Consider the following 16706-nt stretch of genomic DNA (forward strand, 5'->3'; position numbering starts at 1 on the left):
ACAGAAAGGATTAGCCTAATTGTGCATTGGTTTTACTGGTAGTGAGATTATATAATGTGAATACAACTAGTAAAGTGAGACGCTTAAGCATAATCATCTATCATTATGTATATAGTTAATCCTGAACTAGTATGGGATGACATTATTTGGATCATATATTTAACAAGTGATCAGAATGTGGAAAAATACATACACTATAAAAATTGAATGTAATTTTAAACGCTGCGGTAAGTTTCCTTACTCTATACAGTGAAAAACTGTAACAGATCTAATGGGACAATTTCACTGTAAATACTGTTAAATGTACAATTTTTGGAAGAGAAAAAGAACAAATCATGTTATTTATTTCATTTCAATAACTATGCTTCTTATAATTACATTAGGGCTTTATGCAACATATTATATTGTTAAATGAATGTTTATTGCATTGTTTTAGTGTCATGTGTTACCATGACGGTGTTTTGCATTTGTGTGTCCGCACCATGCTTATCTATATATCAGCTCATCTTGTGAATAAAAGCTACTTGTGATGAATTTTGATTAATCATGTTAATCTCTTTATCGCCTGTGTTATTATATATTATATTATAAATCCAAAAAGCTAAATTTAGTAATTTGGTTCTGAATATTAACATTATTCCAGCTAATGAAATATTATCGCTTTTTTTTTTTTACTGTAAATTTAAGTTCATTCTGTGAAACCTAAAATGATGTAACCCATTTTTTAAACAGTGTAGAAAATCTTTATTTTACAGAGTGAACGTAAACTTACAAAAATATCTCATTAGCATAAGGACATAAATCTATATTTTTAGAATCTAAAAGTTTCATGGCTGCAATGTGTGTATACGTGGACAAAGCACCTTAGGACACAATAGCGGCAAACAAAAGGGCAAATTGTTTTGAAACCAAGTCGAATCTGAACCAGATCTTCTGGTTTTGGTGTTCCACTTGACCAGCACGTCCAGCTTGTGTTTTTGCATGTTTTGCTGTAAACGCCACCAAAATAGAGCTCCAGATCCCATGGCCTGTGATATCAACTGTGATGATTGTGCTAAATCCTGTGTTCTATGTTTAGCTAGTGCTTAAAACTCAAACCGGGAAATGATGAGCCCTAGGCTGTGTGGCTGTATTAGGTTAAGTGATGTATACCTGATGACAGCTTTATGTCATGCTCTCAAGGCTTCAAATTGTATTAAACATATGAGCTGCATTAAAAAAATGTTTAATACAGATTGAAGACTAAAAGAGTTATTATTGAAGACAGACGAAAACTATTAGCATAATCTGAAATTTTTTTTTTTATATAATTGTACTAGTAGTAGCACTGAGCATTCATCACATGACAAAAAGTATTATTTAAAATTACTTTTGAAAACTAATAAATTAATGCAAACTACAGATATTTAAAATTTAAAAATAGTATTAAAACAGAAACGCAAATCAACCTTGTTCCTGACAGACTCTGCTATGAAGGATTCAGGCGTCTACTCCACAAAGGAAACCATTTTCATATTTTACGCAAAATGTCAACAAGCAGGGCTTATCAGCACTGACCTGAAATAAAAACCCCAGAACATGTATATAAAAAGTATGAAATACACAAACTGCTGATCTAAACACTTGCTCTAGTTTTCCTCAGAGAACATTTTCCCAACCCACTCCACTAGAGTAAATATGCAGCATTTACAATAACATACAGTCTGTGCATGCATAGTTTTGGTCAGGATAATATGCAATGCAATCAGCGGGAGAATCTTAGCGTGGTGAAAAAAAAAAAATAGAAGAATGAAGGGAACTCTTTCAAACTGACTTCCAGTAAACCCTCCTCTTACTGCAACGGTTTCTCTCACAACAGGGAGCTGTTTCTTCAGACACACTAGAAAAAAAATAATCATATGCAGCTCATTTACGGGCACTAATCCAGCAGCTGCAGTAAAAGATAAATATATAGACCGTGCTGTGTCTAAAAACAATCTGACTTTGCGTGTTTATTTAGTGCTTTTGAGTGTGATGACAGATCCATATTTACCACTACATATAAATCAACAATAGATCAGTCCATGGAGCATTAACGGGGTTTGAGCTCTCTAAACAATCTCCTCGTATGTCAAAACTCAAAGGTTATGTTAACCTCAAACTGAGAAGTCATTCAAATATATGGACCGTATGTTTGAATGCATGATGGGAGTCTTCTCGCCACACACAGATCTCTGCTGCACCACTAGTCATGCCTTACAACCAGAGCAGTCTGGCATGGGATGGATGACAAATGCTCTCATTTGAATATAATGTAAGAATCGGGTGCCATCTGGCACACCCTAGCTCTCACCTACCCCCACCCTCCTGCCTCTTACTGGAAACCCAGACAGCTGCTCGACTCACTCTCACAACCTCTCCTGACACCTCCCGCAGGGTTTTATTAGAGTCGGCCTGGCAGAGCTCAGCTGCTGGAAACGCAGCCGGTAAAGGCCAGGAAACCTCCGCTGCTGACCGTATGACATCACTTGCAGCGGGTGGACAGGCCTTTCAGGTCTGAGAGAGAGGAGCGGGTGTAAATAAGATTGTGTTACTCACAGCGGTGAGAATGCGAGCGTGACACTCGAGTATCAAGCGGAATTAGAAGCCATGCTGACAGTACGGTTGTGATGTTATTTTTGATTTGCAATTAAGAGCTATTAATGGGAAATGGATATTTCAGTGGCCACATATATAGTTAAATAGGCATCGTCTTCAATAAGGCATGCAGTCACTCAGCAAACACGCATGTCGTGATTAAATGACATTGCTACACATGTACTGTTTTAAAAGTCTAATTGTTTTTTAGTTACATGTAACCAACAGATATTTTAGTAGCATGACACAAAGTCAAGATATCTAAATGTCCCTGCTACAAATAATTATGTTCTAATAGTAAACCGCTTGTAATCCACCATCATATATTATACAGCATGCTTGGACATTTGGGGATATACACAGTATCTGTAAAATACTGTTGATATAAATACAAGGGTTCATTGTTAGTCATGTTAGGACCATTAAATAATATTAACAGATATAACTTTTGATTTAATAATGTATTAGCAATGTAAATGAATATTAACTAAGCCTACTAAAGTGCTTTAGAAGTATTTTGCATTGTTAGTTCCTATTGTACAGTGTTAAAGTGCAAAGTCACACTTACATGTCATTTAATAATGTCATTCCCTTAGATACAAAATATCACAATATGGCATCTGCAAACAAATGATGCAAGATCTTTTCTCAGAACTAACTTAATTTCCTCAAAGCCCTCAAGTTCACGCAGGGGTGTATAAAGTAACCAATGACGTTGTTTATCAGATTTTCTTTAAACATGTTCCACAATTTGATGACTAAAGGAAGTGCTTGTGCTTATAAAATGTCACTTAGTTTGATGTTTTGTTAATGCAATGGAATGCTATTTTGAGTGTGGATTATGTGATGAGATAGGGCCTACTTTTTGAGGTCACTGTGTGATCAGTTTGCTCCATAGCCTAGAGACATTTAAAAAAACATTTTTTTTTTTTTATTCCTACTTGTATTGATCATTTCTAATAATGGAAGTTGCATTTTGAAAGATACTTCTACATAATGCAGCTCAGGCACGGTCAAAACCATGAACTGCTCAAGTACTACGGAGCTAAAATGTTAAACATGAGCGCCCACAAGTGGACAATTTTTTTATAACTTGTGGTTAAAATTTAGTTTTGAGAAGATTAAGTTACTAACTGATCGATATTTGTGAGTTCCATTATTCATGTCTGGAAGCTTAAAGCCGTGCACATCAATGATTACCGAATACAGTAAACCAAAGTTCAGGAAAGTAGTGTGAATTGATGCACTACTGCAGAATTCACCGTTACATTACAGTGCAAACAAGAAGACATGAGCTCCAAAACACTAACGCTTCCAGCTCGTTTAGTCCGTCATTGCTTACACAAACCTCGCCGAGTTGTTTGCGTGGATCCGGTGCGGCTGTACTACGGGTCTCCGCAGGCGGCTACGGGATCAGCTGTTCGCACGGTGGACCTCCGCAGCGACACCGTCACCAAACCCGGAGCAGCCATGCGCCGAGCCATGGCCCAGGCTGAGGTCGGAGACGATGTGTTCGGAGAAGACCCTACGGTCAATGGTTGGTTAGATATTGACACGCAGTCACTGTTGTGTGTGCTTCTGTTGTGACAAACTAAGAGGTTTCAGACGTGTTTAATTGGGTTTCATCAGTTAAAAGCATAAAAACATTTGTTATAGACGTCACATGGCTCTCACATGGTGTGTGTGTGTGTGTGTACTCTTACCCGCTGTTTCTGTAATGGCCACGAGAGGGCGCTCACATCAGTTAAACACTTTTTAATTGTTTATTATTATTATTTTTTATGCTCGATTAGCAATAACATAAGAACATTGCCAAGGGAATACATAAAGATAAACACAAAATAAAATAATATAATACATCATTTCTACATAATTGGCAAATACATCTTACAACAAATTGAGAATAGTTTCAAACAAAAATCTAAAAGTTATATAAAAAAATATAATCAAAACGTTAGGTTGACAAGGACACAGACATTATTCATGAATAATGTATAAATATGATCTGCATCTTTTGGTAAATAATAACTACTTTTCTTCTGATTAGCTCTCATGAGCTAATATCAGATTACATAGCATTACATTACAAGGTGTTAAACACCTTTTTGAGTTAGGATAATGTAAGGATCATTCAATTCAATTTTATGGAATTTTACTATACAATTGAAATTCGTAAATCTTAAAAAAAAGGCTTACTTGTTTTCAAAATTCTGTTTTACTTCACAATCAATTCTATATTAAATAATTAGTATGTACTAATCAGACTTGAGGTAGTGTTTATATGTGCAATGCAAAACATTTGTTTACATATGTTCATGCATTAGGACATTTAGATCAGCATACTTTTATACATTGTATTTTTCCCATTCTTTCTATAGAACTGCAGAAAATAGCTGCTGATATGTTTGGTATGGAAGCGGCTCTATATGTCCCCACAGGAACGATGAGTAACCTGATTGCAGGTGAGATTGCAGGATATTGCCCAGGGCTATTAATAAAACTTGTTTGCAGTTGTCACTTGGTAAAAGCTTATAGGTAAAATGCACACGTATTTTGCAGTGGCTGTGGTCGGCGTCACTGCCTAAAAGCCGCCTCTGGCTATTCAATTCTGATATTTGAAATTGATACTGATTTGTGCTTTAGCTCACAGAAATAGTTCACTATTCAAGGAATTGTTAGTGACCAGATGCTGCAGTAATGTACACATATGTTGCCCTCATGTTTTTTTCCTTCTTTCTCTCTCAGTTATGGTTCACTGCAGAGAGCGGGGTGATGAGATGATAGTAGGTGATCTCTCTCATATTCATGTTTATGAGCAAGGAGGAAGTGCACAGGTATGAACAAATGGGGGATATATTTGTATTCTTTTTCTCAGAATTGTATTTAATATTCTTGCAATCCTATGTCAATTGAATTAAGTAATGCATGACAGCTGCGTGATTTATGTAACATATTCATAAAGGAGTCTGCTATTTTATTCCAAAAGGTTAAATGTTATTTCTACCACAGAATGCTATTAAACACAATGATAATTTGAGATGTGGTGGTAATTATAATGATGATTTAGAAAGAAAAAAAATTATATGACGCATGTACACTACCATTAAAAAGTTTGTGATCAGCAAGATTGTTTACTGAAAGTCTCTTATGTTAAAACCATGTTAAAATGTGAGTGTCAAATATGGTACATAATACTTTTGTGGAACATTTATTTGTGCATCTATCTATCATCATTGTATTGCACTGCATATGTTTTGCCGTCCACAATAAAAACTTAAGTGCTTTGGTCATAAAACTAAACATTCAAATAAAATCTTACCAATACATATTATTGGGAGATATAGAGGGACAAAGAATATAATTTCATCTTATTTTTTGTCCATATAAATATCATATATAAAATGATCATTTAAATATAAAATTGAGCTGGGGTTTTTTTTACTGTCAAGTGTGACCTCCATATGTCATACTATATAAGCCATACAAAATATTATTAAATATAATGCACAACAAAAAAACACATGCATTTCATGTGTTCAATAAACTTCCATTTAAAAAAAAAGAATTGATTTTTCTGACTATTTCATATGCCAGGATTTAATTAAGTAGTCAGGGTATGAAAAGTGTGTTTTAAGAGAGCTTTTTTTTTTTTAAAGTGCCCATAGTACCACATTATCAGTAGGATGAAAAATATGTGTTCTTTTTTTCTGTTCACAGCTAGCAGGCGTCCATTCTGCAACAGTCACCACCCTTGGCGATGGCACCTTTGACCTAGACCAGCTGATCTCCAAGATCCGTCACGGTTACCCTGACCCACACTACCCACGCTCCCGCCTGGTTTGTGTGGAAAACACGCACAATATTCAGGGAGGGCGCGTCCTCCCACTCTCCTTCCTGCAGGAGGTTAGATATTAGTTAAACTTAAGTTCATTAAACATGTGTGAGAGAGAATATGTTGAGGCAGCCAGACACCTGGGGCTGAACTCTGAACAATAGGACACAATCGCTCCATTTAGTAAACTAGTGATTAAACAAAGACTGATTTATTCAGCACTCTAGCACGAACAGGTTCTGCTTTAGATTTGACAAATGAGGCACATCCACATATTACACCTTTGCTCATTGACTGAATTGCATTGCACTGAATTTATGTCTATACCTGTGTCTCTTGCTCAAAGCTTCGCTCCATAGCTGACAAGTTTGGTTTGGCTGTCCATATGGATGGAGCGAGGCTGATGAATGCAGCTGTGGCTCTTGCCGTCCAGCCATCTGTTATACTGCAGCATTGCCACTCTGTCAGTGTGTGTCTGTCCAAGGTAAGCAATCACAGGTTTAGGGTCCACTTTAGTGTAATATATAATATTTCTGTTATTCTTGCATGGCTCTTTTTATACAGGCTATGTAACCATGAAGTTCAGATAGTTGTTCTGGTTCATTCAGTTCTGCTACATGAAATGTACTCAATTTAAGTCTAATATTAAGGTAATTATGTATTAATAGGAGGGATGTTAATATATTAGTTGATTTAGTAAAATGTATTCTTAAAAAATGTATTACTTTAAATAATACTTTTAAATAATATCAATATTTTATTCATTATTTAAAAGGATTTTTTATTTTAAAATGCATTATATATATATATTTATATTTAAAAAAAACATTTTAACTTTCTAATCATCAAAGGACCCTGAAAAAATTATTTCCTCAAAAATATTAAGCTGTTTCTAACATTGATAAAAATAATTAATGTTTCTTAAGCACCAAATCAGCATTGAAGAATCATGTGACAAATACGACTAGAGAAATTGTGCTGAAAATATGAACATATCTATATTTGTTCTGATTAATTTTCTGGAATAGCTAGTCTGTGTTTCAGCACAATGTAGTGTGATTTATTGTAGCTGCCGGTAGGCCAATGAAAAGGAAATAGGAAAACATCATTTGGAAATTGAAACTGTATAGCAACTGCAGCACCAAATTCACCTAGAACATAATAGTGAGATTTTCATAATAGGAAAAATGTACTTATTAAAACCAGCAGTAGCTTTCATGCTCTGGGAAGTGCTTTTCTGGGAAAGTTATTTCAGTCATTTTGAACAAAACATCTCCAGGCAGTGAGAGTTTTCCATCAAAAAACTGTGGAAATCAGTTTAAGTGAGAGGCATTGAAAATGACCTTGTTAAAGTCAGTGTCTGTATGATTTATAACCTGCACCCTGAAGGTGTCTCACGTCCAGATAATCAAGTCTTATTTTTAGTCATATCATCAAAGTGTGATACTTTCCTCTGATAACGCACCTCTAATCATATCATATCATCTAGGATTTGAAATGTCCTCCCTCATTACTCCCCTGGAATGAACTCAACGTCACAACAAGTCGATTGAAGAGACCCTGAAGTAAAACCTAATCACTCTCAAGTCTCAACAAAATCCTTGGAGTAGATTTCAACAAGCGTATTTGCATTTTAATTACAGAGCTTGTTTGCAGCTAGCTAAACAGGCTACTCTCTGTCACCGAATTTTCCTATTTCCCTCTTGCTGAAAGACATTAAATGTAATTGAGGCTTATAGAAAAAGATCACTGATATGAATATCAAATCACTTCTGCCTGTTCTGACTACAGACGTATGGGGGAAAAGCAACTATCTGTATTCCATGTGTCCTTTATAAACGTGTGCCTGCATGCTAATATATTATTATTGTTAACGTAAATTCACCAAGAAAAACATTAACATCCTTGTTGATCCTGAAACAACATATCAATCAACATATCAGATTTGAGGGGTAGTTTTTAGTTTAGGCTTACAACAAGGGTTTGGGGCTTCTACACTATTCTTATTCACCATAAATTATGGGTAGGGTTAGGTTTAGGGGTAGGGATAGGGTTAGGACTATGTTTTCACACGTCAGGGGTTTAATTTTGCATTGAATAGGTCACCTTATAGGAGCCAACATGCTTAGATCACATGACCAGCCAAATTCATTATTTCATCTCAGTACCTCTGTTATCAGAGCCATTTCGCAAAAAGCCATTTCAAGTTGGAAAATGGCTGTGAAAAAACTAAAATCAAAATGGACTGTTATTGGTGTGAAAACAACTTTATTAATATTATAAGTAGATTTCAGGGCTGTGTTGCTATTGTTAATTAAGATGAAAAACCTAAACTAAAAAAAAAATATTTTTGAATGACTGAAATAAGTTTTTTTTTTATTACTAAAACTAAATAATTAAAGCTAAAAACTGTAAAAAGACATAAAAAAAAAAAAAAATTCACAAGCACATAAAAATACTAATAAATACTATTATAGTATATAAATGCTACTAAAATAACAGCTTCCGGGAAGAACGTAAAATTAAAGTGTATGAACCTTTTAGGCGAGTTAAAAAAAAACCTTTTTAACACTAAACATTCTGTGTGAATGACCCTCAGCATATTAAATGCGTTAAGGTGGATGCTATTTGTACATTTGCATCCATTTAATACAATAATTATATCTGAACTGCACTGCATACGTTTTCTTTCATAGATTCTCTTTTGTTTTCTCTATCCCTAATTCCCTATCTATTAAATTTCATGCAAAGAGCTGGAAATCTCACACAATGCAGAAACAAAAAGGCTCATTTGATCTGACTTGCTCTTTGGCAGGGACTCGGGGCACCTGTGGGCACCATGCTAGGTGGTTCAAAAGATTTCATACAGAGAGCAGTGCGTGCCCGCAAGATACTTGGCGGAGGAATGCGCCAATCGGGTGTCTTGGCAGCAGCTGGTAAGATTGCCCTGTCAGACATGATTGGCAGACTGGAGGAGGACCACAGGAACGCCAGACGCTTTGCTCAAGGTGACAGAACCCCATATATTTCCTTGAACCCTCAGCATGACGCCACACAAGCACTGTACACATGATGCTTTACTGCAATAGTTAGCTTGAGCGTGAATAGCTTTCATGAAATATTCTTAGAACACAATTATTATAAAAGAATCAGAAGGAATATATTAGGCATATAAAATACTCTTACTCGCAGTAGCTGAAATTAGTTAATGGCGCCACCGTTTTGTATGTCATCTAATTATGCTCATTCTCATTTGGCAATAATGCATACTGAACCTGTCTGACTGAAAAATCTGAAATTAAAAGCATAAAAAAAGTCAGAACTGAAGAGGTTAGGATAAAAATTCACTGGAATATTTCACTCAAAACTAAAAGTCATTGCGGTAGTTATTCACCCTCGTGTTCTTAGAAACCCATTTAAAGTTCTTTCTTTCAGGGTAGACAAAAGGTGTATTTTTCTGAGGGCTCAAGCTCCAAAAGGCAAAAAAGATTGTTTTAATTATTTATTATTCAATCAGACAGATTCGGTCCTTGAGTTCTGCTCACTAACTCAATGAATGCAGCAGTTACAATTAAAATTACATCAGTCAATAATGACTTAAATGACGGTTTGTTCTTCACACAAAGTGACTGTATGACTCCAGAAGTCTTGGAATATAGTGCACGAGTCATATGGACAACACACATGATACTTTTATGGTGCTGTTGTGCTTGAACATTTCAGTCCCCATTCAGTGCCTTGAAAAGAGCTATTTAAAATTGTTTTATCATTTTTAATATCTCCTTTTGGGTTCCATGGAACAGGTCCAGTTTAAATATCCACAGTTCTATTTCAAGAGTCTAATGTAACGTCTCTCACCTTCTCTTTTGTAGCGCTGATAAAGTGTGACCCTTCTCTGTACCGGGTGGATCTGACCACTGTGGAAAGCAACATTTTGAGGTTCTGTCTGCGGGACCGCCAGATGAGCTCAGCGGAGTTCTGCGAACGGATGGCAGGTGTAGATGAAGAGGAGGTGAAGGCTCTGGGACAAGGGGTCCGGGTTCTGATGTTCCCCCATGTCGGGGACACAGTCAGGGCTGTGTGGCATCTGGACATCAGCGAGGAAGACACTCAGCTGGCTATACAGAAGGCTCAGTTTGTGGCCCAACAGCACAAGCTCAAGTCTGTCAGGGCAGCATGAGAACACCCCTTGACCAATCAGAGGTGCCTTTACACCAGTCTTTTGGACCTTTCAAAAACTGTAAAACTGAAAAAACTAGCATTACTATATTAACTTTATTGCACTCCAGTTTGACAGCCAAGATTCACCCACTCAATTCAGCTGTGAGAGGTATAGTACGCCCACTTAGTGTGTGTACACACACACTTAATTGTGTCTCATAATAAACTATTGTGATTGACATTTGAATCTTGTTTAACAGCACACTCTATGAGCACCAGAAGCAGTTTAAGGACTTTTAAAAAAGATACATTATGGCTAGTTCAATTGTTTTTATCATTGAGTGTTATATAAGAATTCCCCATAAGGATGAGACACATTCAGCGTAGAGACGGATTGTCATGACAACAAAGCAGAGATTTACTGTAGTATTGGATATCACAAGGTGCTCAGGGCCACAGTGAACTTTATTACTATAGCATGCAGGAGGAAAGAAATGCCTGGGTATACTTAAAAAAAAAAAAAGGACATATCCCTAAACTGGTTTTGGGCGTATAATTTATTCTGTTGCTTATTTGCTGCATCTTTACAGTCCAGTAGCCCTATATATTTACAGTTAATATATTGTAAACCATGACAACCTGTCAAGAAAATGGGACAAATCATGAAGTGGATGTAAGATAATTGTTTAATTGTTGGAATACTCATTTCCACTATCTGGGCTATAGTTAAGAAGTTTAAATCAACTGGTGATCAGCTACCTGGACGAGGACATGTGTCTATATTGGCCCCACACACTGAGGATGGCGGCTTGAGTTACCAAACAAACTGTAAGGTTCAAAGTTGGAGAATTGCAGATGTCAGTTGGGTCTTGGGGTCAGAAAGTCTCCAAAACTATGATCAGACCTCACCTATAAAACCACAACTTGTTTGGGAAGGTTGCAATAAAAAAAAAAAAGCCTTTGGTGACATCAAACAGCAATTTCATGGACCTACGGTTTGCCAGGCGTTACTGGAACTTTCATTGTGACTGTGACTGTGGGTTTGGCGTAAACAGAAACATAGCCACGTGGAAAAAGTACCCGATCCCCACTGTGAAGTATGGTGGTGGATCTTTAATACTGTGTAGTCATTTTTTTTCCAAAGACCCTGTACAACATGTTAGGATACACAGTATCATCAAGTACAAACAGATCAAAATCAAATCAAAACCTGGCTGACCCTGTCAGGAAACTTAAACTGGGCCGTAGTTGGATCTTCCAGCATAACAATGATCCAAAGCACATCTCAAAATAAATAACAGAATAGTTCACTGACCACAGAATGAAGGTTTTGTCATGGGCATAGCATCCCCTGACGGATGAGCTGAAGAAAAGAGTCCACAAGCATCTGGAGAGTTTCTGTATGGAGGAATGGTCTCAGATCTCTTGCCATATGTTCATCAACCTTATTACACATTATAGGAGAAGATCCAGAAATGTTTTCTTGGCAAAGGGAGGTTGCACAAAGTATTGAATGAAGGGATGCCAATAATTGTGGAATACATATATTTCGGGAACATATTTCTTGTTTTAAGATCATTTTTCTATCTGACTTTAATTAAAGGTAAGAATTTTTTTTAATATTTAGAATGAAAGACTAAAAAGACAAATGGCAAAAACAAATTTTCACAGTCAGTTTTGCCCATATTTACCAAGGGTGCAAATATTTGTGGAGCATACAGTATATATTTATTTTAAATGAATGTTTTGAAAAATAACATTTTGAACAATGGAAAAAGTACAACATTAAGTGCATTATGATAAAGAACTGGGGGTAGAATATGTCTAATTGTCCTGAAAATAGTATCACAATGCAAAATATTGTATGTTCATAATATAGGCTTCATTTTCATTATGCTATTTTTGCTGTTGTTTTATGGTGAAATCTGGACATCATTTGAGTGGCTTTGTGAGACTGACCTGTTTGCATCAGTTTGGTTTTTATGCCAACAAATCCATTTTAAGATTTTCGGAGTACAAAAGGAAAAATTAGCAAAATAGTTAAAAACCTAAATAGTAAAGCTGTTGAATGATGATCATCTCATTGTGATTAATTAATAGTTATATTAAAAAAATATATATATATATATTTAAAAAAAAAAATATTGGATGACCAGTATTTTTATTCTATTAAATTTAGACCAGACTGAGGTATTTCTTATTGGACTAAAAACCTTTATACACACAGAATTTCTTAGAATACAATTTGCAGAACTAGAAAGGATGTGTTACCTCATCGTCTACAGTTAAAAGCACGGGTGTTCGAAATCCATATTTCAGGTGATAGAAAAACAGCCTTCTTCCACCTCAGAAACATTTTTAAGAGCATGCTGTATACAGAAAAGATAGTTCATGCATTTCATGACCTCTAAACTGGATATAATGCATTACTAGGTGGTTGTCCTGCATCCTCAATAAATAAGATACAGTTAGTCTAAAATACAGCTGCTAAAGTTCTTACCAGGTCAAGAAAATATGATCATATACAGTGGGGGAAATATTTATTGATCCCCTGCTGATTTTGTAAGTTCTCCCACTTACAAAGAAATGAAGGGTCTATAATTTATGGTAGGTTTATTTTAACGGATAGAGGCAGAATATCAACCAAAAAATCCAATTATTATTATTATTCAGAAATGGAAGAAATACAAAATGAAAAATCAATCGCCCTCTGTCTGGAGCTCCATGCAAGGTCTGGCCTCATGGGGTAAGGATCATGAGAAAGGTGAGGGATCAGGCCAGGGCTGCGTTTCCCAAAAGCATCGTAAGCCTAAGTAGATCGTAAAAACGATCGTTCGACTGATCTTAATATTACGGTCTGTTTCTCAAAAACATCGTAACTTAAGTAGCACTTGAAAATCATCGTAGATCTACGAGTGCTCTGGAGTGATCGTAAATCCCTAAGTGCGTCGTAAGAAGACGGAGTTATGAGGTCACCTGCAGGACAACCGGCAGATTACACCTTTAACTTTATTCAAAGGTTTTGATTGCACTTTATTGTACACTTTATTACTTTTATTAGATTTTTTTTTTTTTGTTAAATGAATGTATAAATAAAATAATTAAAAAGGTCAGAAAACAAACCAAAAAATATAAATAATTTAATCTAATAATTTTAATAAAAATTAAACGAATGAACAAAAAAAATAAAAATAAAAGATGTGCTATGTTTCAAAGACTGGGAAAAATAGGAAAAAATCTGACAATGACTTACTGATATGCACGAAAACCAGCCATGTATTGGGCATTTCTTGGTTGGCCATCATGTGGTCCCATGCCATCTTTGTCCTCCTAGTCCTCCGCCACCTCTTCATCTTATTCCTCCCTGTTAAGTAAGGACACTCTCATATGCCCTGACAACAACTACAGACATTCTCAAACTGCTGAGGTGTTGTGGCTGCGGTCTGGACAAGAGAAGATGGAGGCTGAGGCCTGGGAGGGTTGTTTAGAGGACTAGGAGATGGTAGGTGCTGGGAGATGGCAGATGAAACTGATGAAGGACCTGACTCAGGCTCAAGCTGTGTTACCCCTACTCCTCCATGGATGTCAATACCACCACAAATGCCATCTGAAGCACTTGTGCCAAGCATTGACAAGGCCTTTTCTGCCTCTGCTGTGAGAAGGGAGGACTCATTGGTCCCACCACCTGTTTTATTAAATGTTGTCCTCTGCAGTGCCCTTTTCCTTTTAGCAAGGCTGGCAAAGTCCTGCCACTTCTTCCTGACCTCCTTCCCTGATCTTCTAATGCCACTAGTTGCAGTCAGTTTTCTAGCAAAATCCCAGATTTTCAGTTTTTGTTTATTTGTATGACTTCCCTTAAACCTGCTGAAAATAATGTTTGTATAGGTCTAAAATGACATTAATCTCCTCTTTAAAAAAAAAGAGTATTTCTTTGATTTTTTTGGTTCAGCCATTTTGCTGGTGTAGGTTTGCTGGTAAACACTTGTAGGTTTGTGCTTTTGTAGATTATTGGCCTCGTAGAAAATGCACATCAGTTGAAAACAATTAGGTTAAACATTTCAAAATACAAGCGTGTGCTACAATTACGAGCCATTCTACAAGGTGACATTTCAGCACTTGACAAATGGACAGTGACTCTTAAGTAGCACGTAGAACGCGTTCTCGCGCGTTCATGTTAAGTGCATTTTTGGGAAACGCGCGTGGAATTGTGGCGAGCGTTCGTAACCTTGCACGTAGAGAGCGCTCTTAAGAGCTAAGATACATCGTTATCGGGAAACTCACCCCAGGACTACACGGGAGGAGCTTTCTCAAGGCAGTTGGGACCACAGTCACCAACCAAACAATTGGTAACACACTACACCGCAATGGATTGAAATCCTGCAGCGCCCGCAAGGTCCCCCTGCTCAAGAAGGCACATATAGAAGCCCGTCTGATGTTTGCCAATGAACAGAAAGTGCTGAGTTCAGATGAGATCAAAATTTTGCTCTTTGGCATCAACTCAACTCTTTGTGTTTGGAGGAAGAGAAATGCTGACTATGACCCCAAGAACACCATCTCTACATTATGCTCTGGGGCTGTTTCTCTGGTAAGGGAACAGGGCGACTTCACTGTATTGAGGGGCCGATGGACGGGGCCATGTACCGTCAAATCTTGGACGAGAACCTCCTTCCTTCAGCCAGAACACTGAAGATGGGTCGTAGATGGGTCTTTCAGCATGACAATGACCCAAAACATCCCGCCCAGGCAATAAAGTAGTAGCTCAAGAAGAAGCACATTAAGGTCTTGGAGTGGCCTGGCAAGTCTCCAGACCTTAATCCTACAGAAAATCTGTCGAGGGAGCTAAAACTTTGAGTTGCAAAGAGGAGTGGACCAAAATCCCTCCTGAAATGTGTGCAAACCTAGTGACCAAATACAAGAAATGTCTTACCTATGTGCTTGCCAACAAAGGTTTCTCCACCAGGTGCTAAGACACTCTCCCAGTTTAAATCTAGACTAAAGACACATCTCTTTAGCCAAGCATTCACATAATAATGCACCTCATAACCTTGTACTTCAGTTATATCAGATGAAATGCACATGACTGTCTTTTTTTTCTTTAAATGTTATGAACAGCAGCTACACTAATTATTTTCCATTTGCTTTCATGTCTCTACCTCGGGATAGAGAGTACGCCAGCTCCAGTTTGGATCCAGACTTCAGATCCCCCAACACCTGTGAAGAGAGGAGCCATCCCCTGCAAGGACTTTAGATGACGCCAACTCTGAATCAGTATTCATTACTGCCACATTTTCTATATATTGTAATCTTTATAATTACAACGTGTAAAAATTGCTTTAATGAGATCATTGTTTCTGCCTAAATGAATACATGATATTAGCTAACTGCATGATTTGTATTATTGTAGAACAGTAAATTTTTGACATATGGACATAATAACTTTGACAGTCACCTCTGATAACAGATTACTCTTGTAATGTAGAAACGTGCGTTTTTCTGTAAAGCTGCTTTAAAACGACATGTATACAAATGTAAAATGTAAATGTAAAACGCACTATACAAATACATGTGAATTGAGTGTGCTGCATGTGGTTGCATAAATACCCTATGCAATTGATAGGCTTCATATGAGTGAAACATGTCATGATGGAAAAATACTGCCTTTATGGACTGAGCCACGAGGCCACACCAAAGGAACATTAATTTCAGCCTTGTGTGGTCAGCTAGGCTCTGATGGGGACGTGTACGACTGATGGGGGGGACTAATCAGCTACTTGTGGAGGAGGCCACAAAAACAGACTGGCTCCAACTGAAATTCAAAATTATTCAGTGAGGGCTTGAGTGCTATTACTAGACTCAATGTATTCATCTAAGAGATGTAAAAAAAAAAAAAAAAAAAAAAAAGCACGGCAACAAAACATCATTTATAGGTTGTGAATAATTCAACAAAAAACATTTACATCTGTTTGGGATGCAGTAGATTGGAAATCTGTCCTTTCAGACCAGCCTGAAATCTCTAATTTACACAAATATAGTGCATATGAACAATAATCAGTTTCAGTTTGGTAAGAAGCACCAAGACCAATATTTAGCTTGAATC

The 16706-nt window shown here is 36.8% G+C and overlaps 1 protein-coding gene across 1 annotated transcript; it reads left to right on the plus strand.

Moving 5' to 3' along the window:
• The first annotated feature begins 3764 nt into the window (after positions 1-3764).
• On the plus strand, positions 3765-11580 carry tha1 (threonine aldolase 1). The gene is made up of 7 exons (XM_084434227.1): positions 3765-4153; positions 4995-5078; positions 5362-5450; positions 6334-6519; positions 6795-6932; positions 9264-9456; positions 10321-11580. Exons 1-7 carry the CDS (start codon positions 3907-3909, stop codon positions 10626-10628), a joined length of 1245 nt encoding a protein of 414 aa, XP_084290353.1. The 5' UTR covers positions 3765-3906; the 3' UTR covers positions 10629-11580.
• Positions 11581-16706: the final 5126 nt, after the last annotated feature.

The sequence above is a fragment of the Rutilus rutilus genome (genome assembly GCF_951802725.1).
Source record: "Rutilus rutilus genome assembly, chromosome: 16".
NCBI lineage: Eukaryota > Metazoa > Chordata > Actinopteri > Cypriniformes > Leuciscidae > Rutilus > Rutilus rutilus.

What these genes read in the sequence shown, in the direction of transcription:
- tha1 (XM_084434227.1), top strand. Translation starts at nt 3,907, where the DNA reads ATGAGCTCCAAAACACTAACGCTTCCAGCTCGTTTAGTCCGTCATTGC. An exon ending in AGAAGACCCTACGGTCAATG is followed by an intron (nt 4,154 to 4,994) that starts GTTGGTTAGATA and finishes TTCTTTCTATAG; the next exon opens with AACTGCAGAAAATAGCTGCT. An exon ending in CACTCTCCTTCCTGCAGGAG is followed by an intron (nt 6,520 to 6,794) that starts GTTAGATATTAG and finishes TCTTGCTCAAAG; the next exon opens with CTTCGCTCCATAGCTGACAA.